Source organism: Mytilus trossulus, chromosome 13 (assembly GCF_036588685.1).
Source record: "Mytilus trossulus isolate FHL-02 chromosome 13, PNRI_Mtr1.1.1.hap1, whole genome shotgun sequence".
Taxonomy (NCBI): domain Eukaryota; kingdom Metazoa; phylum Mollusca; class Bivalvia; order Mytilida; family Mytilidae; genus Mytilus; species Mytilus trossulus.
The window spans coordinates 36438900-36464615 of record NC_086385.1 but is presented as its reverse complement, the minus strand read 5'-3'; the positions used below and the strand labels follow the sequence as shown (position 1 = coordinate 36464615).

Here is a 25716-nt window from a genome sequence, read left to right as displayed (position 1 = left end):
CTCATTGGCAATCGTACCACATCTTCTTTTTTATATTTGGATAAAACTACATAAAATCAAAGAATTACACACAGTGTTTGCAATTATCTGAACTTCTCACTTCTCAATTATTGCTCAATATTCCCCAATCAAAATCAGCTGTCCGATTTGAGTCAACTGCAGTTTAAAAATAGGTCTTCAAATCGTAACCATTCATTTAAAAAATGCAAATCAAGGTGAAAGAAAATTTCCATGAAAAGGAGCGAGACCAGGCTTGTCAATACGGTAAACAGTTTTTGTTATGCATGCATGACCTGTCGTGCGAAACTAAAGTATTCCATTTTGTTCAATTTCCAACACTGATGCTTCTTTTATTTCTTTTTAATTTTTAAACATCGTCAAAGATAAAACATTGCATGCACTTAGGTCATATGATTTTTCCAAAAAAATTTTTTTTAGGTGGGACTTTTATTTGTTTTTTAAATTCATTTTGTTTAAAAGTAAGTTCAAGTGACTGTCGGACTTGTTAGATATATATAGCAATCCACAATAGGAATGGGCATTTCAGTTTGCGTTACTTTACCAAGAAACATTTATTTTTGCTTTTTAGTAAACAGAATTTTCAGTTTTTATATTTTTTCATAGGTCTGGATCAAAGTGTTGATGGTAGATTGGGAGTGGTGAATATTATGAGGCACCATCTTTGACCTTAAATACGACAGAACAAATTCAGATATGGCCACTAAGGAAATAGCAACATTCTGTGATATTTGCCTAACCAGGGACCTAAATAAATTGGCGGAAGAATTCTGTCCACAATGTGAAGAGGTTCTTTGTGGAGATTGTCGAAATCATCATAAGATATCGAAATCGTCAAAATCACACCAGACAATCTCTATGGACAAATATAACAAATTACCATCATTTATCAAGAATATTAGCCATAACTGTGAGGTGCACGACTGCTTTCTCGAAGTTTATTGTAAATCAAATGACTCTCTGTGCTGCAAACGTTGTTTGATATCAAGTCATAAGGAATGCAAGGAAACTTTTTTCATTGAAGATTTTCTTACACCATCTTCAAGACATCAGTCAGCAGCTTTAGCTAACGTTGAAAAGGTTTTAAAATATCTAGATGATAACATCTGTTTCGCTATAAAGGACCGAAATCGAAATTTGACAGAATTACGTGAACAGAAACGGGTGATCGTAGAACAAATTAAAGAAAAGTGTCAAGAAATAAATACAGTTTTGGATAACTTAGAAGGAGTATTACATGATGAAGTATCAGCAATGGGGAATGAATACTGTCTGAAAATAGATGAAGTGGTGATGAAATTGGAGGACAAAAAAAAGAGAATAGACGAAATAAAAAAAGATTTCGAATCTGTAAAAATGTTTGCATCCAATTTACAGATCTTCATTGGAACAAAGGCATTCCAGGAAAATGTTTCAACCAACGAAATAAAACTCCAAGTATTATACGATAATGGGAATCTTAACAACATAACTTTGGAATGTAAATTCAATGAAAAACTGGAAGAGTTCAAAGATGAAATAAAAGCATTTGGTGATATAAAGGTAGACAGTTCTGATAAACATACTTCTTTTTCCTGGAAAGGTGATAAATCAGCACAGCTTTATAAATCTTCATTAAGAGCAAAAACAATTGAAAACATAAATGTCAGACTGGTACGTAAGATTGACATAGATGGCAACGGTCTTACAGGATGTGTCATTTTAGAAGATGGAAACATGTTATTTTAAGAAGGGTACAACAATAGATTGTTCATTTGTTGAAATATGCGCATAATGGTGAAATCCGTTCCAAATCAAGAATCAACCCTCAGTCAAATTCTATTGGATATGATCTTGCAGTGATCGATTCAAATACAGTAGCTGTATCAGGTGGGGGGAATCCTCCATATCGGATTTACGTGATTGATATTACATGTAGTAATGAGGAATCCCGTCAAATTATTGATGTAGACGGATATCCTTATGGCTTAAACTATCACAATGGATTATTTGTTTGTTGTATATCTGAGAAAGGGATTGAAATATTTGATCGGTTGCATAAAAGTTTGACCAACGTCCGGAAACTGCATAGTGCACCTCGGAATATGTACGATACCTACGTAACCTCAAATGATCATTTTATTTTTCATTCAGACTATTATGAGCATTCTGTCGTGTGTTACGATTTCAATGGTCAAGTTAAATGGACATATTCTGATTTGTTGCTCAGAGAACCATATGGCATTACCTTAGATTCTTATTCCAACATTTATGTTGCAGGTTCTTCATCAAACAATATTGTAGTTATATCCCAAGACGGAAAACAGGCTAAAGAGCTGATTGGAGCTGGTGACGGACTTTTAAAACCTCGTGCCATTCATTTTGATAAAACAAAAAACTTACTTCTAGTAGCAAACTATGCCAAAGCTGCCTTTTTGTTTGATGTTTGATACAATAAACCCGTAATCAGTGTGCTACTCAAAACAATTACAGCCTCAAAGCGTTCTTCAGTTCGTATGAAGCAAATCTGGAATTATCTTAAAAGTTCAAGTAGCTTCAATGTTTCATAATCTATCTGTTATGTATTGAAATAAAAACGTTTTTCTGTTCTTATTTTTTTTTTCAAATATCTATACAGAAATGCAACTTTTAAAGACTGCTCATATATTTCATGATGAAACATCGATATATTGTTTTTTTTTTAATTTTAGACATCCTTACCAGTTCAATCCAACGTAATCGTAGGTAAGCTGCAAACAAATCAATCATTAAGATGGTATGTGACAATGGATGAATGTACCAAAAAGTTTTAACAAAAATATCGAACTCCAAGGTAAATTCAAAAAGGGGATGTCCATAAAAACTGGACAAATCGAACGTTATCAATCAACGGAACGAGTACAAAACAACCGTCATATCCTGATTTAATGCAGGCGTTTTCCTAAAAAAAAGGGATAGCTAAAATATCCCAATTGTATAACAGTTGTTTGTGGTTCCGTTATATTGACACGTGTATTCCAAAGAGTTACTTTTCTAGCTTCATCGTCCACTCTGTCATTATAGTCGTTGTCAACACTAGTGTGTCATCTGACTATAATAGGTATGCAAACACATTAATAGGTTTTAATTCTTGGTTGCAAGCTGATAGTTTCCTTGAATGAATTCTTTGGTATTTTCTATGCCGGAGCCTTTTAAAGCCTTCTACTTAGTATATGGTATATATATATATATATCCCATTGAATAATGCCCTACGATTGATTTTAATTGCTTATTATACACATATCAACTTTAGCGGATAAGTGTCGCATTTGCTACGATACCGCATCTCCATTTTAGATATAAAATTGCTACATGTATCTGGTAAACAAACGATTGATTACACCACTTTCCCGGAAATATATGGACTAATTACAACTCAACTTTACTTGCAAAGACCTTCAATTAAAAAGATCTTCCTCTCATCATATTTGAATGAAAGGAGAAAGATACCAAAGTGATATTTTAACTCATTACACAGGCAAAATTTGCTCAAGTGAATTTCAAATTTCATGTGAGATTCACCTCAATCGAGCTAATACATGAAACTCTCATGAAACTGTTCATGTAAATTTCACGTGAATTGAGATTCACATGATTCTCCCGCGAAAAACTTAACATAATTTCACATGAACTTTTAAAAAAAAAAATGGTATTTTTCATGATTTTACTTGAATTTAAAAATTTAGATGTTGCTTGAAATATTTTAAGATTTCATGTAATTTTCATGTGAAGTTCAAGTGAATTTCTCATGAGATTCATGTGAAACTCACATAAACTGATTTCACGTGAGTTTCACGTATCAGCTGGTTTGAGGTGAATTTCACATGAGATTTACATGTCAGAATTTAAATTCACGTGAAATTGATGTGAATGAAAACTGCATGTGAAGTCAAACATAATCTGACAATACCATGGTTAGTATGAAAAATACTACTAGTATCAAACAAAATGCATTTAAAAATACAACATAGAAACTCACGACTGAGCAAGATAACCCCATTCAAAATATTGGGGTGATTTCATGTGCTTGGGAAGGGTAAGCAGATCCTAAGTCACAGGTGCTACACATCATGTTTCTCATGTAAGTACAAACCTGTAATTTGTCTATTAAGTCACATTCAGGGAAAAGGGGGCACAACTGTAATTACGACATTTTTTCATCTGTGAAACAGGTAATCCATAACTTTCAACCATCACTTGATGACGTTTATTAAATTTACAAAGGGATGATTTCAACTTCACTCCTTTGAACTCTTAGTAAACACAAATCCTTGTGATATTAAGGAAATCTTGACAGGATATACACGCCCTGGAATACCATATCAACTGGAGGATATATACTCTGTATGCAGGCGTTGCATATAGAAACAAGAATGTGTCCATAGTACACAGATACCTCACTCTCACTATCATTTTCTATGTTTAGTGGACCTTGAAATTGGGTTAAAAGCTCTAATTTGGCGTTAAAATTAGAAAGATCATATCATAGGGAACATGTATATTAAGTTTTAATTTGATTTGACTTCACCTTCATCAAAAAATACCTTGACCATAAACTATATCCTGAAGCGGGACAGAGGAACGAACTGACGTACAGAACAGCAAACAAAATGCCTGTCTACTATTGTAGGTGGGGCAAACAAAAAGAGATCACAATTGGAAGCTGATATCTTCTTTTATGGTAAAGTTTTGTTTTCAGCCGACCATAATTTTTAAGATGCAAGTCAATATATATAAGGCAGACTTAACTGTATCTGTTCTATCCTTTATGTTAGAAAATTAAATGCCATCAACTAGTCAGCACTTTTTTAATTACTCATTGAGATAGGTTCACAGCCATAGCAAATTGATAAGTTTTTGTCCTGATAATGCATTTAACTTGTCTCCTAAATAACATTTCTAAAGGTCAGCCAAATACAAATATTCTTATCTTTAAGCCAAGCTGATACAGTGAGGGTGACATCAAATATAAAGAACCAGCAAGCATTGTAGAGAAAACAATAAATTCATCGATGATACAAGGATTGAAAAAAAATATTTGCACCAGACGCACATTTCCTCTACAAAGGACTTATCAGTGACATTCAAATAAACATTGTTGAAGGCTGTACGGTGACCTATAGTTGTTAATGTTTGTGTCATTTTGGTCTTTTGTGGATAGTTGTCTCATTGGCAATCATACCACCTCTTCATTTTATAAACAAAAAATGTAAAGGATATTCAATTTTAAAAGAGCAAATTCACATCTATTCATCAAAGTTAAGTTCTATTTGGTCAAACTGTTACATCAATGTCTAAGCAAATTAAATAATGTGTTGACCATTTAATGTTTGGTAGATTCATGTTTATAATGTTACAACCATTCTGATTGGTTTAGAAATTACATCTCAAAGATAAGGTAATAATGGCTGCAATGAGCTCACATTGGACAGTTGGATCTGATGAGCTAACAAATGTGTGGTCATCTAATACAGCCACATTCGGTTGTCATTCAAATAAAATAACAAATATCAACATATGTACAAACAAACAATAACCATATTTAATGGAAGCAATAGGAATGAAGGATATAATATTTTTTATAAATTCATTTATTTCATTACATTTTGCAATTATGACATGTATAGTTTTCTATGAATTTAAGATACTGTAATGTTTGCATTTTTTGTATAATGACAATAAATTTAAGAGGATATTTGTTGCAATAAAAACTAGATGTGTTGAAATGACATGAATGGCTCCACTTGCAAAAGTAGCTTGAAGCCATTTTTAGGAGTGGAAATTTTCAAAGTCTAATGATTGAAATTTCGGCAAAAATCAGTGGTGAACAACCAATCATAAACTTGATCTGTAACTCATTAAAGTAGACTTTCATACTAAAAATCAGTGAAGGTATTTAAAAAAAAAGTCAGTAGAACTATTATTTTCACAAAATATTCAAAGGCCAAAGTCTCAAATTTCAACACAAATGAGTAGAGCTGAAATAAATGTTAATTCAATCAAAAAATTGTCATATTAGAGCTCGACTTTATGTGTGAAGGCATTTACAAAACAAATCAGTATACTTGTTACTATCAGAATGACATGGACTATAAATTGGCATTTTGATAGCTGTATGTGTTCGCAGCATTCCTAAAATCTTACAAATTAATCTTGAATAAGTCTCTTTTTGTTCAACAATCAATAAATCCATGCAAAAATTTCTGAAAGTACAGTAATTGTTTTACTTAATTATAATGTACAAATGTGGTCAATCATATTTTAATTAACAGAGGTTATGAATCTACACAGAAGTCTTACATATTCTGAAACATAAAAATTGTCAAGCAAATTGCAAAATGAATTATAACTGTGAATTATCAGTGTTACAACCGATTTTTGAGGAGATATAGATTTCAATGCAAAATTGAACGAAAATCATCAAAACAAATGTAAAAGGAGGTCATGATAGAAAAAAGAACCCTGTGTACAGCAATAAATTACAATCATAAACAACAAAATCATATATAATCACTTTTCCAGTCTATCAAAAAGACCTTAATAAAGTGAAACAAAGCAAGTGTTCAATCATACATAATAGCCATAGGTAGATCATGTTGACCCAAGGATTGAAGAATTGTACAAAAAGAGTGAACTTAGCATTTAAATGTCACTCACATACACAATGGGCTTTACAAAAAAAAATATTCTAAGGACTACTTTTATAGTTAAAATGTGTATGTCTGTCAGACTTTTTATCACATGTATTTAGCACCATGTTTCAGGGTTAAAATTGTAAGTTTTCAGTGTTATATCAGAAAAGTTTAAGTTTGATGAAACATTAAATTTAAATGCAGCATATATAAACCACAGGTATGCATGAATCAAGTTAATATTATAATGGAAAGGTGCTGTACTATACATACATGATATATAGAAAATGGAAAACATTTTTTTTTATTTGTGTATCAAAGAGTTCTGAAATAACAAATAAAACCTGAAAAATAGTCCCCAAAACACTCAATTTAGGACAAGAAATTTAAAATGTTACTGATCAATTCTGTAAAAACAGGGTTATGGGTATAAATGTTAATGTTACAACACTATAACTTTCTGATAAATAAATACGCTTCAACAGCAAGTTGTTATAATCACATGTGTATGGACAAGGGTTAGATATACTAGCACTAACACTTATATCATGACAAAAAAACTGTATTGAAAATCTAGAAATATTCTCTTATTTTTACTCTAGGTGGACAAGTGTGCCTACTTTAACCTAACTTTTGTTTTTGGGTTTTGTTTTTTTAAATCTGAAGGACTGAACAGTCAGCTATTGTAGCCTTAACCCAGAGCAAAACAAATTTACATAAAAAAGCAGTTAAAGACATGATCATAATAAAAAAAATCAAATAAAAATAATTTAACCAATTTCCATGTGCACAATCTGTATTTCACTGTACAAATACACAAACTGATAGTATCTAAACATAACCCTGAGTAAATAAACAGAACTATCATTTAGTTAAAGTAGTTTTACTCTTAGATACAAATTGTTTGAATATTTTCAGTAGTTAAGATAATCACAAAATTAAGTAGCCAATAAAACTTCCAGATTTACATTCAAATAGTAATTAATTCATTTTCAAATATTTAATTAATGAACAAATAATATGTTAGGAGTCTGAAACAACACTTGAAGATTTTATGACTGATAAGTGTAATCTTTAAATTACAATTTTCCCAAACTAACTATCTTTTTTAGACAATTTTGTATCACTGAAAAATGAAATTGTTTTGCAATTCAAATATGCAATTTAACATCTGATTGAATTATTTATGTTGTTGTTGAATTAAATTGATATCACATTTAATACTGTGAATTGATTTATTTTTGTATTTTTTTTGGATTGTGGAAAAAATGTATTTAGTCAATATTTGATTTGCTGGATTTTGCAGCCTATAGAAAATGTAAACTTCATTGAAATAGTGAGACCATAGTAATCTCAAATTGTTGTTTGTTAAACGTGAAATACAACAATTTCTTAATTTCCATTATTCCATTAAACAATTCAGTTTCACAATAAAAAATATTCTTTACAGTTTGTACACTACTATCTTATTCAATACTGTATTCTTTATTTCATCAATTATGCACTTAAATAAAAAAAAATCAATTATCATTGAGCTGGCAGGATAAAATGGTAAATATAAAGCAGTCAAACTAAATACATTATCATACATGTAGCAATCTCTAACGTTCTGGTTCACAGCAAATCATTTTCACAAATTATCACAAATTCCATGTCAACTGATGAGAGAACATCCTCTTTTTTTACAGCTCGCCTCATTCTCAAATATTCAGCACACCTTTATAAGGTATCAGATCACCTGAATATCAAATTATCTTCCTTTACTTAAGAAGGGGCATGATGTAAAATGAAGTCTTGATAAATGAACACATGGCAATAACAGGAGGTTTTATGAATCACTATCTAGTAGCATATTACATAGTTATGTATTCCTTCACTTTGGTTTTGAATGATTCCTGTAAAAAAAGAATTATTATGAAATTAAAAAAAACATATTGATACATTACTACTTCTAGCATGACTCAAAGTTCAACCCTGTATTTTCATAATGCACTGGTTCCCTGAAACCACAGCACCATGGAAATCTGAGTCACCTGACTAAAACCACAGCACCATGGAATATCTGATTCACATGACTATCAATATTTTCAACCTGTTGACTTTTTGATTTTTGGTGTTTTAACGCTACTTTTAATCACCACATTTAGGCTATTTCGTGGAGGCCAGTTTTTATTGGTGGAGGATGCCAGAGTGTCCGGAGAAAACCACAGACCTTTGATAGGAAAACTGACAATCAGAGTCAATTAAGATTGGAGTCGAGTGAACCCTCATGAGCTCACAACCCCAGTGTTGACTGGCTAGTGATTACAGTAGTAACTACTTAGACCACTCCGCCACCGAGGCTCCTTTTTTCTACTTGTCTTAACTATAATATCCCTCTACTATTTTCACTACTATAGCCACTTAAAGCAGCTAACGTGACGTATTACCAGAATATAATTTGCTCCAGCCACACAATGTGTGCCACATGAATCAAGGTATTAAAGAGAAGTGTTTCTTTCTTTGTGCTAAATTTCTTAGTATTATTGATATGGCTATGTGTCTTTTCTGATATTAATATGAAGTTAATTTGTTTGAAACCTCAATTTATTATTTTTTGTAGTACATTTTGAATAGGAAAAATATAGAATCGCATGTATGTTATAATTCTATAATTTTAAAACTTTGATTGAGCTACTTCAACATGAAAAATATACTTGTATTATTGTAGTTTGTTGCTGTAGACCTAATGAATAAGAGCTTTGTTTAGCCCGACAGTTTTTGCTTGAAAACCTGGAAGTGTTTTCTCACAGTACCTTTGTCAATAATTTGTATAGCCATGCTGATGGTCAATTTAAGGAATTTATTAAAGGTGTTATATAAATACTGGGATATAACCTTTTTTTTTATAAATGTATATTAGTCCCAGATAAAAAAAAGTTATGAACAAACTAGAACATTGGAAATAATTTTACACGGAACACCGATAGTTAATTAAGGTTTTAACTATATATATATATAAGTGGGTCCATAATAGAAATTGCTCCCAAATAATTATCCTATATTTACTTGAAAACTTAAAATATGCATTTAAGGTGGTATGGGAGTCTAAAATAAAAATGATAGAATTTGTTCATACTTTGTCAAAACGTAGTATCTATTGATATATGTTCAAAAATAAAATAAAAATGATAGGTAACCGCGCATTTTCTCAAGCTACAGGTGGTGATAAAATGACACATTTTGTATGAATTAAACAGGAAAAAACAACATTTTGTGATTAGAAACTAAACAAAATGATAGAATTGCAAATAAAATTAGAAAAATATAGTTTTCAGACAATACTTTGAGAAAATCAAAAGAAAAGATAGGGTCACCGTATGTTTTTTCCATCTAAAATACAAAATACAAAAAATTCATGCAGAATCCAACAGAAAATGGACTATTTAAGAGTTATCTCCCCTTAAAATGCTAATTTTAAAACGTTTAAAAAACAACCAAAATTAATCAAATTTTGTTAAAATACTAATATTTAAAAGATATATTCTTAGAAATTAGTTCTTTTGAATAAAAGTTCACATTAAATATCTGCATTCCTGCATCAAATTGTGCTAACTAGATAGATAATCTGGACCTTAGATTCTCTGTTTTTCACAATCCAAGATGGAGGAAGACACCCATTCCATCTTAAAAGAAATAAACTTTATCGCATAAACTTAACCTTGATTATGCTACATGTAATTATTGAATATGCTTAAGTATATGTCAGTCGTTCCCCATTTCCATTCCATTTCATCCCACGGTCGGTGTTATAAAGTTGCCAAATTGGAGAATCTTTGTCAAGTGATAGGCTTTACCTAGCTTTAGGCCCCGGGTTTTAAAGCATATTCATTCAGGAACCAAATTGTGGCTTCTTTAAATTTAATTCTGCCAAAGAGAACAATTACACTAAGTGCAACATGCGAGAAGAGGTTTCATTTTCACTCACATTTTTTTTCTTGAAGTGACTAATCTTTTGATGTTACGTCACGGAAATATATTTCAAATGAAAAGGTGGGATTGGATGAATCCTTAAAAAAAATTACTAAAAAAAGTATAGAGATAAAATTACAGCTATTCGTCAATCAGACAGCAATCCGGCAACATCAACACAAGTAGGTTATCTGACATATAGAATAAAAGGCTAACTTTAAGCATATCCCGCGCTTATATTAACTTCTGAGTAAAATTCAAAATACATGTAGGACTCTGAAACGTAAAATATATGAAAGTTTTTTTTAAGTACGATACATGAAGAGTGCCATTCCCTAAATACATACAGGTCCACAGACTATTATAATATAAGTGTAAATGAGGATCTCATAAGAGGAAAAAAGTAAAGATGCATGTTGAAGCAAGAATAATATAAGCGTGCAGTATAATATCTTTTAATGTCTTATCCCAAGGAAAGAAAGCACACAAGAGCTAACAGTTCACATTCTGGTATGTTGTGTTGTTGGGTTGCTGTCCCTTTTACGTCTCTATCACATCTTCTTTTCGTATATATGTACGCGACTTTGATATCGTCATAAAAATCGCGTCATGCATGGACACAGTGCTTCACTTGTCGTTTCATTTTTGTATTTAGATATGATTAATTTGCAAATAAGAAGATATGATATAATTGACAAATTCGAGTATTTATAGTACATACAAAAGGTGGTGTCATGATCACAAAACTTTCCAATAAATTTGACATTGATCATCAGTTATATTTCACTATTTAGTAAATTTGAGTTATTGACAAACAATAGCAGGTTTGAATTTGAAGTCAAACTGAATCTTCATCACATAAACATTTTAAAGGAGTTAGATGGCCAAAGGAAATAATATGCATGGCACTGACCATATACAACAGAAATCCTTCTGAATACAAAGACATTACAACAAATGGTTGGTTTAATTACTTATCAAAGATACCAGGATTATAATTTAGTACTTGCCATCTGAAAATCTTCTATATTTATATAAAAATGCTTTAAAACAAAAACCCGGTATAATTCCTACCATGATGGCATGGATGAAAAAATGAGGCTGTTAGGCTGAGGATTGAAACAGAAGGCTATTATGGTGGTGTTTTATTGAATGAAATGTCCATACAAGAGGACCTGCAAATAGTTAACCATGGGAGTGGTACCTCATTGTTTGGATTGGTAGATTGTGAACCTGAGGTTATGTTAATGCACTGTTCCAATGAAGGTAAATGTGAAAGTAAATTAGCAAATCATGTTATGCAGTACATTTTCCATGGAATAACTGACTTCCGTTGGCCATTTGCTAATTATCCTAATGCACAAGCTTCACCTGCTGACATATTTATCACAACCTGGAAATGCATTGATGTATTATATGAATGGGGTTTTAAACCCTTTTACTTATGTATGGACGATTCTAGCAATAACTGTGCTTTCCTGAAAATGCATTTTCCTGAAAATGACCCCCTTTTGACAAAAAAGGTGGCTTCACATTACAAAAACCCTTTAACATGTTTAAGAAAAATGATCTTCATCATGGATCCCTGCCATCTTATTAAAAAAATCCGTAATAGTGTCTTATCCAGTGGAATAAAAGCTCATGACCAGAGACTATTATCATTTGAAAGCTGTACAATTCAATGGCAGATGTGGATCGATACATATAACTGGGATCGTTATACCCATAGGTTTCTAATACACAATAAATTAACTCAGAAGCAAATCTTCCCTAACAATGCTCAAAATATGAGAAACAAGCTGGCATTTGAAACACTTAAGGTTGACATGTTGCATTTAATGAAAATGTATAGAAAGTCTCTCAGTGGTGAAGCTGGTCAGCAAGCATTAAGTGCGGTATCCAATTTCTTGAACACTTTAGTACATTGGTGGAGTTTTTTACTGATCAGCAGCCTGTAAAAGATATAAGTGATGAAAGAATAATGAAATTAAGTATTGCATATAATTGAAAAACAAGTTTGTCAAAATGACACTATAGGTGATACAAGAGTCTTCTTACCATGGAAACAAGAGAAGACCTTGATTTTATGTACCATGGGATAATGTCACTCATCACCTTTTGCATTGAAGTCCTAAAGACTGAAGTTGTACCAGCAAGACTGAACAGTGATATAATTGAAAATATGTTTTGTCAACAAATATCACTCTATCATGGACCTACTACCCATCCAACATATAACTCATATAGAACTGGTATAAACAGTGTTGTTTTGGGACATTCTGTAGTATCCAGAAAGAGTAATGCAGGTGGAAATGGTGCTAAGCCCTTTTCCGCTGAAATTCCGACAAAGAAATTAAGAATTTGATAAAACATTGTATATTAACATATACATGATGCATGTTATCCAGTGGATAGACTGACAGTTAAACAAAGACAATAATCTATATTAAAGCTATATATCAATCAATAAATGGAATATTGACTATTGCATAGACTAAAATTTCTTTTAATCAAATTTAAAAGCTTATTTAGATCTGACCATTAATACCAGCGACACAGCATACAATATCTTAGCATACATACTTATGATTTAAGAGAAGAAAGATATATGCGGAAATACAGAGCAGAGTACAAAGATGAATAACTCTTGTTAAAATATAACTGTTATCTGTGTACATGTGGACAATTTTATTTAGAGATCAAATGTACAACTTAATAGTATTAAAATCTTAATCTTCATTTGTCTTGGTGTATTCCTGTATGTGTATATATATTTGTTTGTGTGTGTGTGTGTGCGTACCTGTGTAATACAGCTGTCAGCTGCATAACTGCATAAATGTACAAAATTATCACAACAAAAAAACAGATGATGGTTAACAAGCAGTCTTGACATTTTGTATTTGGTCTCTTATTCGCAGTCATGACATATCAACTTATCTATATATATCTATTTTAAGATTTCTTAGGTAATATGTCAAGCTATTAACTCTAATAATGTGGAAAAATGTTTCATAAATTGAATAAATACATGTAAACATTTTAGAATTTAATTTTAAGGTTAAGACAATATGCCTTTTATGCACAGGCATTAAGGTATATAGGAATATTTTTCTGCGACAAGTTCCTGTGCTATTTTAAAAGGTTTCCCTCATAAAATAGAAAAAGCAGTCTTTTTTAAGTAATCAAATTGATTAAACTTAACACAAAAACTTACAGAAATTTTTGCAATACATCTTCCAGCAATGTACCTATGTTTGCCCAAGCCTGCATCATCATATGAGTATGCACTTTGTTGATGAGGCAATTCAGTTGAATCCTTAATGTTACTAGTTTTATTTTCTATAATAAAATGTGAAACAAAGTCAAAAATTCTACTAAAAACTGTGAAGTCATCAGATTCTGCCTTCCTATTGCAACAATTTTCAATGAGAGAAATATATTCATTGGAATGTGAAAACTTATAGAGCTTGCTGAAATAGATTGTCCATGATTTTGAATCTGTCTTTTTTCAGTAGAATCACTTGCAAAAACCTATTCATATCTATTTGAAATGTTTTCAAAAATTGTCGTCAGAAATGAATTTAGTAGTAATGTATGCCTTTAGCTGTAAATTTAATCGCTCATTTATAAAAAAAAAACCTGTGCATCAGTCACCAGCATATCAGGTTAACATAACCTTATGTCTGTTTTCTTACCCTATCAACTGCCACACCCAGTTGTCCTGCTATAAAAATATTTGAAGAATCAACCTCAACTCTATTTGCCCTTGTGCCGTATGAATAGTCGCACAATATGACAAGACTAATGGTATTTGTAGTCTACTAGCTACAAATTTGTTTTCAATGGAACTATACACTGTGGACATTTCTCTTTATATGTCTGTTATCATACCATTAAAGTTAACAGTGACAGTGTTATTGTCAGTATTTATTTTCTGCACAGCTCCTTGTAACCCATTGACAAGATTTTTACTTAAATTTTTCACCAACATTACTAGACAGTTTTTTTTTAAATGTAAAGATTGACCAACAGACATTTTCCTTAATTAAGTTTGGTCTCCTTCATCAAGAGAATGAAATGATTTTAAATCACCTTTAAGATCAAGAATCTGATTAAACATTTTAGCAGAAAGCATTGATATTTCATCTAGAATCAAAACATCTGCTTGCCTGTCAATTTTTGTAAGAGTTTATCGTTAGAAAAAGGACCATCTGCTATACCGAACCAGGAATGGACAGTAATCCCACCTATATTCAAGGAAGCCACTCCCGTTTTCTTGTGACTGCGACCGTTTTTTTCCTCTTTTTTTAGTTCTTGTTTTATAGTACAAATCAAATGGCTCTTCCCTGTTCCATTTTGCCACAGAAGTAAACGGTAATGACCATTTTTACCTCATTCAATGTTATAAGCTGCTTGACATTCAATTTGTTATGAAACACACATGTTTTTCCACTAAATATTCAAAATTTGATGACTATGCGGAACGCATCTATCCCATCGAGCTAGAGATAAAGGATACTACAGATACAGTTAATTCGGCCTCATATCTTGACTTACACCTAGAAATTGACAATGATGGTCGGCTGAAAACAAAACTTTACGACAAAATAGATGATTTCAGCTATATAAAGTTATATAGGGAAAACAATTCTGAGACAAGTGCCTGTGATATTCTACTTCAAATGAGTACAATATGTTCGTACAGAAAAAAAGGAATAAAAGTAGACACTTAATCACTATCTGTCTGTTAAAAAGGAAATTCACCGAAATTAACAAGGATGCTGATAACAACAAAATGTCGGGCATTTGATAAGTTCATATTTCTATTTTATTCTTTTCGGTCTTGGCGTGGATTTGGTTTCTTCATAAAGACAGATTTTAAATGATCGACAGCAATACTATTATCTCCGATTTTTTTTACAACATCTATCAAATGCAACGATGTATTCGCTTCATCATTTCAGCATGAGGAAACTGGAGGGCTTGTTATTAACTTTTGCTAAAAATATTGTCAAACTGAGTTGGAATTTTGGGTCCTCATTGCTCTTCAACTTTGTACTTGTTGACTTTTTTTAAATATTTTGATCTGGGCGTTCCTGATGAGTCTTATGTTAACGAAAAGCACGTTTGGCGTATCAAATTATAATCCTGGTACCTTAGATGACTATTTGTATAATATGGAATATTTAATATTCAACTCTGCCATTTCCTTAGTTATGGCATTTGTGTGTATATCAATTAAAAGTTGGTTTTATTAATTTAATACATAGTATAATACTTTTTATTTTTGGAGTTACTGATCCACTTAGGTCGATATTACTAGCTTGTGTTCAGTTATTATGTTATTTTACTTTCGACTATATGCAAGTATAAAAATAACGTAAACACTTAAGGGCATCAAGCTTTTTTTTTTTGGTATTGATATATTCGTCTTAAGACATTTGAAAACAAACCTTATCTAATAAAACAAAGTGATTTACATTTAGGCCATCAGTGTGATTCAATTTTACCCTTGTAACCCTTTGGTTGGAGCGTCACTGATGCTGAAGATGAATCGCGCGCCATAGATACATACTTTTTACCCAGCTATCTGTAATGAGTTTACGTACTTTAAAATAACTTGAATAAATTATGAAGTTACATGTAGGTGGTTGTCATAGATTTTGTTGTTGATGACAATCGAAATCGTTTGTTTGACAGTATGTGTTTATTTCATTGTACCGAAAACTCAAAACAGCTGGTGGCAATTTTGTTGTGTTGCGACCAGTCAAAACAGAGTAAGTTTTATATATATATATATATAAAATTGGCTTATATACTATTTGTTTTTCTTTTCTTTTCTTTCATCTTTTGATCTTTTATATCAAGAAACTTACAGTTTTTGCAAAATTATCAAAATGAGCATGACAACTTCTTGTGAAACGCTTTGTAATATACAAAACCGACAGTAAATATGATTATATATATTATGTATAAAATAATCAAATGCCAATTTATAACGACAAACATTATCAATGCAGTTAAACATACACCAACGTTGAAATATGCCATATGTAACTGCTAAAGATTGTATTGTGTAAAATGTTACAAACAACCACAGTATTTAAATAAAATAGAAGATATTCATAAATCCCTGCAAACCTTCAGTATTTGATTTTTTTTTACCTAAATGTGTCAAAGATAATCAACTACTGCCACTTTACAACAAAAAATATTATACTTCAGCTTGTCATGATCATTACAATTGATGGATTCCTTTAATTGAGCGAGTTCTGCTTTCCGACAATTTCGAGTGTAATTCATCTTGCTCAATCGTAAGTATTCTGTGTTATGTTTTATTTACATTGTTTTTCTATGGTCAATATTTATGAAAATGAAACTGTCTATGAATGAAAATGTATGCCGATTTTACCTCATTGTTACAACAACTACTTAACAAAAATAATATACTGGGTCTCACACAGTAAACAATAACATGAATGAACTAAACATAATCAGTATCTTGTTTCATTTCTTGAACGACGTTTGAATGCAAGTTTTTTCAAAGTAACGCGTGTCTGGCGTATACATATATATATATCTAAATAAAAAAGTCCAACATTTCCGGATACTGCATATAATATTTAATATTCACAAGTACTTTCATGTTTTACAACAATCTTCAGGTGAAAGGCGAATAATTGTAACTATGAGACGGTATTTAAGTACGTAACGTCATAAAACAATTACAAAAGGGAGATAAACGTTCTAAAGTGAAATATGGAAAGCTAAATGTAACGCTATTGAAAGCCTAATGCGCATTTAGTTTTGGCTTGAATTTGGTTATAAAATATTGTTCTTTTGTGGATCTTCTAATGTCACATTCTACATTAATTTTATAGAACGGGAAAATTTTAAAAAGCCCTCTACCATATATATATATATGTTTATATAATAGATATAAGAAGATGTGGTATGAGTGCCAATGAGACAACTATCCATTCGAGTCATATTTTGTGAAAGTAAACCATTATAGGTCAAAATACGGCCTTCAATACGGAGACTTGGCTCACATCAAAAACAACAAGCTATAAAGGACCACAAAGTGACTAATGTAAAATAAGCCTTGTATATCCAATATTAATGAGAACATGAATAAACCGATAAACATTCAAACTTCACAAACAAATAAGCATAGGTTTTGTTTTTCGTTGTAAGACGTATGATTGTTTAGAAGTTCACTCAATGTCCGATAGTCTTTAATTGAAATTTGTTTCTTTGACATACATACCACATCTATTTTTTATACATTGGATTATAAACAGTTATATCATGTTAGGGAGGGGTATTTGCGAAAAATACCAGTCGCGAGAATGTTACATTTTACGAGCCGTAAGGCGAGGGAAATTCATTCTCAAGACTGGTATTTTTCGTAAATACCCTTCAAGAACATGATATATCTGTTTAATTACAACGAATGTTAATGTTCAAAAATGCATTGATGATCGTGACGTTACAAGCGTCCAGTCGGATAGAGTATTTTTTGGCAAATACCACGGCAGAGAGGGTAAAAAAGGCATATCCTTTTGGAAAATACCCCGGCGGCGTTAAAAAATGAACGATATTCATTTGATAACAGTGAATTGGTGAAAAATACACTGGCTATCAACCAATCAAAAACCCAGGATTCTTACATAAGGTGTAATTATAAGATAAAGTGTAAAGACATTCCTATTGTTTAAACTTATTTTATTGATGTGATAAATTCAATACATATAATGGCAAATAAGAATGAATGAAGAAACTTTGAAAGTATAAGTGATCATAAAATAATTCAATTCGCCACATTTCAATAGAGTTATAAAAAAAATACAGCATACCAAACAAATGATATCTGATAAAAATTATCTCATTCCTCCTTTTTGCCACATGATCTCCCTCTTTTTTTTTTTTCAATGGTCGAAAACCTTGATCATGGGTAACGTATTCAATAAACTGTTGTTCTAAACACTCCGCTTTTCGCTCCTTAACCCAGGAGAGCGAGAATTTCCGTAAATCCTTTCCTTTCAAGAACCTACCAATTGCCTGTTTATCATATCCTCCTGTATGAGCCTGAAGAGACAAGATTGATTTATATTATTAGCACGAATAACATTATTAACACATATCTTTCATTATATTATGGAGGAATGTGGAACTGCGAGGCTTTAGCAGTGATTTTTTTTAATACTATCTTGATAGCTAAATATTGAAGACCCATTGGTGGCCTTCTGCTGTTGTCTGCTCTTTGGTCGGGTTGTTGTCTCTTTGACAGATTCCAAATTTTCATTCTCAATTTCATGTGTAAGGTTTCAAAACTAAAAAATCCAACCTTACATCGAAACATATAGTATCAACAAAATGGAGACCACTTATGCACGCAATTTTGGAATGGTTGTTGTCAGACAAATAGCACATGACCAAATGCACATTTAAAAAATACGGTATTTTCTTTCGGGAAATATGTTGTTTTTTTTTTTATTTTTAAATTTTCAAAAATTTGTTTCCCCCCTCCTTACACAAAAAAAAATCACGACGCCCTTGATTCAATGATAGTCATAATGTTTACTTCTAGTGTCTATAACAATAACTACCCATTATATTCCCTTTGAAATGCGAGATTCTTGAGATGATGCATCCATAATGACTTTTATAAAATTATCAATATGAATGTATACATTTTCTTGTACATAAATTTTCCTGTTATTTTTTGGGTTAAATTCAGCATATATTGCTTAAGAGATAACCTTGATCAAATTTTGTGAAATAAACCCGACGACTAATATAATGGAAAAAGTGTATCCCTCTACATTTTTTACCAGCCTCCCTACGCCTCCTCGGTAAATCATCACATGTCCTTAAAGTTTCAAAATTATATGCTCTTTAAAAAAGACTTATGTGAACACCATTCTTTGAGACATTTAAGAGTATATTTTAGATCTGCTAGGATAGCCTTGACAGTTGAGGTAAACATTTTGCTGTAGTTTATGATGGCAATTGTCGTAACATGATTTTATTTCATAAGTAATATATGAATCATCTGAGAAAATGTATTAATTTTCATTTTTAACATCACAATTAAACAAAAACAATGGACAACATAATTTTGGCCATTAATATAAAAGCAAACGAATATAGCATATGCACTGTATTTCATTTGAAATTGAATCCCGCAAAATGAAAGAAGGTCATTGGTTTAACTATGAATAACATCAAAGTTTTATTTTAAGTTCTTTTTTTAAAACTTACCAACAATCTTTGTCGCACACTACGGTTCGAAAACCCAACGTACAAAACTTCACCAGCATCATTACTTGTAATACAGTACAACCCATATGCGTTTGGTACTGTTTTTGTCTTTTTAAGAAGAGAAGCATTTATTTTGTCGCCTAAGAAATGTTTCAAAACTTGTTTCTTCTTTAGGCACTTATTATTGTCCCGTTTACAATGGGAACAGCAGTTTGTCTGAAAGGAAATACAATATGTTACATTTTATATCTGTAATACTTTACAAAATCTTTGAGACCTTGGCATGTATCATATTTTACTGTAATAAATCACATGTGATGAGTTATGACTATCCAAAACCTTTATTTGTTTAACTGGCAAATCGCATGAAATACTTTATACCTACTTCTACACATCTGTTGTAGGCTTAGGATGATCAACATGTTGAAGCATACAACATTTATTATTTTTTAAACATGTTCTATATATAGAAAGAAATTGGACTTTGGAATACTAAAAATTAACAATGTTGACCTGTAGCATATGTGCGCGAATATCAATTGTATCATGGTATCTTCAAAAACAATTGAGCAGTTATATCGTAAATTAAGCATGTTAAATATGATAAAAAAAAATCTTTAAAATATAGCTGTTTCGGTTGTCAATGTACACGACAGATCAAGAATTTTCGAAGATACAAACTCTTCTTCTTTGAATCTTATAATTATATGTATGTATATCTGTTGATGTATTTTTAAGATTCTAATGATAATTTTAAAGTAATTGTCCGAACATACGTTCGTTGGCGGATTAAAAGAGGCTGTGGGTAACCAGGGCCACCTTTTTGAAAAAAACGTTTTGTTAATTTAAAAGGAAATCACTGAATCATGACGGGAGCGGTTCACCCTTTTCAGAAATATTAGAACCGTTAGTGACGTTTACCACTAGCACTCTTTTGCATAGAATACCTTAGCCGTATTTGGTACAACTTTTTGGAATTTTGGATCCCCAATGCTCTTCAACTTTGTACTTGTTTGGCTTTAAAATATCTTGATATGAGCGTCACTGATGAGTCTTATGTAGACGAAACGCGCGTCTGGCGTACACAATTATAATCCTGGTAGCTTTTATAACTATTTACACCACTGGGTCGATGCCACTGCTGGTGGACGTTTCGTCCCCGAGGGTATCACCAGCCCAGTAGTCAACACTTCGGTGTTGACATGAATATCAATAATGTGGTCATATTTATAAATTTCCTGTTTTCAAAACTTGAATTTTTTCGAAAAACTAAGGATGTTCTTATCCCAGGCATAGATTACCTTAGCCGTATTTGGCACAACTTTTTGGAGTTTTGGATCCTCAATGCTCTTAAACATTGTACTTGTTTGGCTTTACTTTTTTTATATGAGTGTCACTGAAGAGTCTTATGTAGACGAAACGCGCGTCTGGCGTACACAATTATAATCCTGGTACCTTTGATAACTATTCTGTCGTTTTCTCTCTATACCGTTATCATGTTCATGTAAGTTACTTTTGCGAAATTGTTTTACCATGCTTACAGCTAAGAAAAAATAGATCACCAAATATACTAATTGTGATCTATGACAATACTTATCGTTTAATTATTTAATGTATTTGTTAAATTTGCAACACATGGGACATTCGTTGAGATTATTACCGCAAAATATTTGGTCATCGTTACTGTTTTTCAAAGTCTCTCACATTGCAGTATAAAAAGGATATATCGATCTCTGATGATAATTATAGAACAATTGATAGTCTGTAAACATTTACTATAAACATGATAAAATATCTTATAAAAAGAAAATCAAACTAAAATGGAAAAAGATGCTCCGCAGGGCGCAGCTTTTTACGACCGCAGAGGTTGAACCCTGAACGGTTGGGGCAAGTATGGACACAACATTCAAGCTGGATTAAGCTCTAAATTTGGATTGTGATTAAAAAGTTGACACAGCATAGGTTTCTGACACAAAATTAATGTGGTCTAATGAACTTAAAATTTTTGTTTTGCCTTTGAGCAATTCACTATGCTGTTGAATATAAATCCTCTCTAAAATTGTTTGAAGAAGTTTTCTTTTTATTTATGAAATCTGAAATGAGTAAAATTGACCCCCCCCCCCCCCCCCCCCATTTTTTTGTTCACATCCCCCTTTCCCTTATTCCAAAACTGAACTCAATTCAAATTTCTAATGGAGTTTGCAACAATAACTACTCATTTAAATACATCATAAAATATTAAAATGTAAAAAAAGTGCTTGTTATCACTGAATGGTAAAGATTGTTTTAATTTATCAGTTGGAAGTAACAGTGAATATACATTGTATATTGTATAAAACAATGATTTAAGTTAATTCAACTTCTATTCTGGACAAAGAAAGATAACTCCAATTAAAAAAATTCTTGCTATTGCAAAATATTGTGCAATTAGATATTTCTTGCTATTGCGCAATGCTGTGCAATTGAAAAGACTTGCTATTGCACAATACTGTGCAATTGAAGATTTCTTGCTATTGCTGAATACTGTGCAATTGAAAATTTCTTGCTATTGAACAATACTTTATATAATAATTTTGGATCCTGATTTGGACCAACTTGAAAACTGAGCCCATAATCAAAAATCTAAGTACATGTTTAGATTCAGCATATCAAAGAAGCCCAATAATTCAATTTTTGTTAAAATCAAACTTAGTTTAATTTTGGACCCTTTGAACTTTAATGTAGACCAATTTGAAAACGGGACCAAAAATTAAGAATCTACATACACATTTAGATTTGGCATATCAAAGAACCCCAATTATTCAATTTCTGATTAAATCAAACAAAGTTTAATGTTGAACCCTTTGGGCCCCTTATTCCTAAACTGTTGGGACCAAAACTCCCAAAATCAATCCCAATCTTCCTTTTGTGGTTATAGACCTTGTGTTTAAATTTCATTGATTTCTATTTACTAATACTAAAGTTATTGTGCGAAAACCAAGAATAATGCTTATTTGGGTCCTTTTTTTGGCCCCTAATTCCTAAACTGTTTGAACCAAAACTCCCAAAATCAATCACAATCTTTTTTTTTGTGGTCATAAACCTTGTGTAAAATTTCATAGAATTCTATTCACTTAAACTAAAGTTATAGTGCGAAAACCAAGAAAATGCTTATTTGTGCCCTTTTTGGCCCCTTATTCCTAAACTGTTGGGACCAAAACTCCCAAAATCAATCCCAACCTTTCTTTTGTGGTCATAAACCTTGTGTTCAAATTTCATAGATTTCTATTCACTTTTACTAAAGTTAGAGTGCGAAAACTAAAAGTATTCGGACGACGACGACGACGACGACGACGACGACGACGCAGACGACGACGCCAACGTGATACCAATATACAACCAAAATTTTTGCAGTCGTATAAAACCTAGGATAAAAATCTTAAAAACACATCCCATCTAGACATTTGTGACTAATCAGATTCGAAAATAGTCTTGAAATATATAATGCGCTTAATTTCATACCTTTTCTGTCAGCTTCATCTTGGCAAATGTTATTCAAAATATGAACCGATAAAATGAAAATTTGCTTTTTATTCTTTTTATTGTTATGAAAATTTTCATTGAGACTATAATTAAATGCTTATCAGTATTCAAGGACAACTGAAGTGATGAATAAATAATAATGATGTAATCGGTAAGATTTTCTACACAAAAAGCACGTCAAACACAGTTTTAAATTGCTCGATAGCTCTAGTTGGAAAGTCCACATTTGTTATATTTAGATTGGTAAGTAGATTTCAAATCTAAAAATAGTACACATTTTATTGATAGTTACCGTACAAGTTTGCACAATACGATGAGGTTGTAAATCAAGAATACTTATTTTGTTTAAAGCATAGATAGACAAAAAATGTCTTTTTAAGACCACGGTCTTCTCTCTTGTCAATGTTTATCAAATATTAAACATCTGACCATTATCTGCACAATTAGTATTTTTAAATGATGAAATATTCAAAAATATTGTTAAAGACTAATTAACAATGTTTTATAAACATGATGCAACCAATGATAAATATAACTATTCAGCCAAAAGGGTTCCCGAATATAGTTTTGGGAAAATCTTTATCTATATTTAGGTTGTCCTCTTTATTTAGCGATCTCAAGGATACAATTCTTATCAGATAAAGGGAAGGAAGTTATTTTGTTTGTTTTTTGCGCTAAATTATGTTCATGCAAGAAAGGGCATTTATACAATTATTTAAACCTAATAATTTCTTAATATAAGCCTCAACGATGTTGGATGTCCACCAAAAGGAATTTAATTGTTTATGAAACTAGATTAATACAGAAAAATATGTTCTATAGAACCTGTTCAGTCCATGTCAAGTTTTTATTGCTTTCACTTAATTGGAATCAATGTTTAGAACTATATTAATAGCAATTAAGAAGTAGAATTAGCATTATAAGATACATGTATGTGTATTAAAATTATGATTATTGAATTATTTTAAATAATTTTAAATTTATTAGTCATGGGGTAGATTTTATACATGTATTTACATACATATAATATTTATGTGTGACCTGCAACCTGCAACCCGCAACCTGCAACCTGCAAAATAGCACTTCCCAAATGAAGATTTCTTCGTGAAACTTAAAAAAAAATGAATTTGAAACGTTTTGAACAAAAAACTCCCCCCAATTTTATTTAACCCCCCACCCTTTGGAGCACTTACCCCCAACTCAATACCTGCCTTTTCTTTTGTAGCATTGAACCTTTTAGTAAAATTGAAGAGATACCCATACACTTAAACACAAGTTATTGTATGGAAACTAGAAATAATGCTTAATTTTGGCCTCTTCTTTGACTCTTATTTGAGGCTATTATCCCTAAATTAAATCCCAGTTTTCCTTTGTAATGTAAAACATTGTGGTGCAATGTCAGATAATCCATACACTTACATACAAGTTATAGTCTGAAATTAAACTACAAAAATGCTGTTGTTTGTCCCTTTGTGGCCCCTTATTCCGAAACTGTTAGTACCATTAACCCCAAAATCAATCCAAACCTTTCTTGTGTAGTATTGAACATTCTTTTAAAATTCTATAAAGATCCATTCACTAGAACATAAGTAATTGTCCGTAAACCAAATGTGTATTCGGACGACGACGACAACAACAACGACGATACAGACGACGCAGACGACATCATAGCATTACACGAATCCCCCCACAAAATCTTGGGGTCGTATAAAAAGTAGGAAATCAACCGTCAATTGGAAAAGTAGGATGGCAATCTTATAAAAAAATATCATCCAAACATTTTTGAATAACAATATTTGAAAATAGAAAAAAAAATACGAGTTTAATTTCATACCTTTTCTGTAAATTTCATCCTTGCAAATGTAATTCAAAATATGAACTGACAATATGAAGAATTGGGTTTTTTTTGTTATGAAAATTTTCGTATCGGGCTATAATTAAATGCTTATTAGTATTCAATGACAACTGGAGTGATGTTAAAATAACAATTATGTAATCTTTAATATTTTTTTTCAAACAATAGCACTTCAGACATTATGTTAAATTGCGCGTGCGCGATAGCTATTGTTGGAAAAATCATAGTTATATTAAGATTGATAATTTAATTTAAAATCTGAAAAAAATGTTTGTAATAATAATCATACATTCCTTGTACAATACTATGATGTTATTTTAAGGTATACTTGTTTGATCTATGGTGATTTTTAAATATAAGGCATAGAATTTGTCAATATATATTTTCATTCCTTTTTAATTAGTAGTATGCTGCTTTATAAGACTCTTTTGCTTTTGAGAAAACGAAAGTTA

At 31.4% G+C, this 25716-nt stretch overlaps 2 protein-coding genes across 2 annotated transcripts; one reads left to right on the top strand and one right to left on the bottom strand.

Annotated features, from left to right (window-relative positions):
• Positions 1-714: 714 nt before the first annotated feature.
• On the top strand, positions 715-2447 carry LOC134694333 (transcription intermediary factor 1-alpha-like). The gene is made up of 2 exons (XM_063555338.1): positions 715-1675; positions 2278-2447. Exons 1-2 carry the CDS (start codon positions 715-717, stop codon positions 2445-2447), a joined length of 1131 nt encoding a protein of 376 aa, XP_063411408.1.
• A 15901-nt stretch (positions 2448-18348) lies between these two features.
• LOC134694332 (uncharacterized) lies at positions 18349-23478 on the bottom strand. The gene is made up of 3 exons (XM_063555337.1): positions 23389-23478; positions 19888-20103; positions 18349-18711 (listed from the first exon to the last, which is right to left on the bottom strand). The coding sequence occupies exons 1-3, from the start codon at positions 23404-23406 to the stop codon at positions 18349-18351; spliced, it is 597 nt and encodes a 198-aa protein (XP_063411407.1). The 5' UTR covers positions 23407-23478.
• Positions 23479-25716: the final 2238 nt, after the last annotated feature.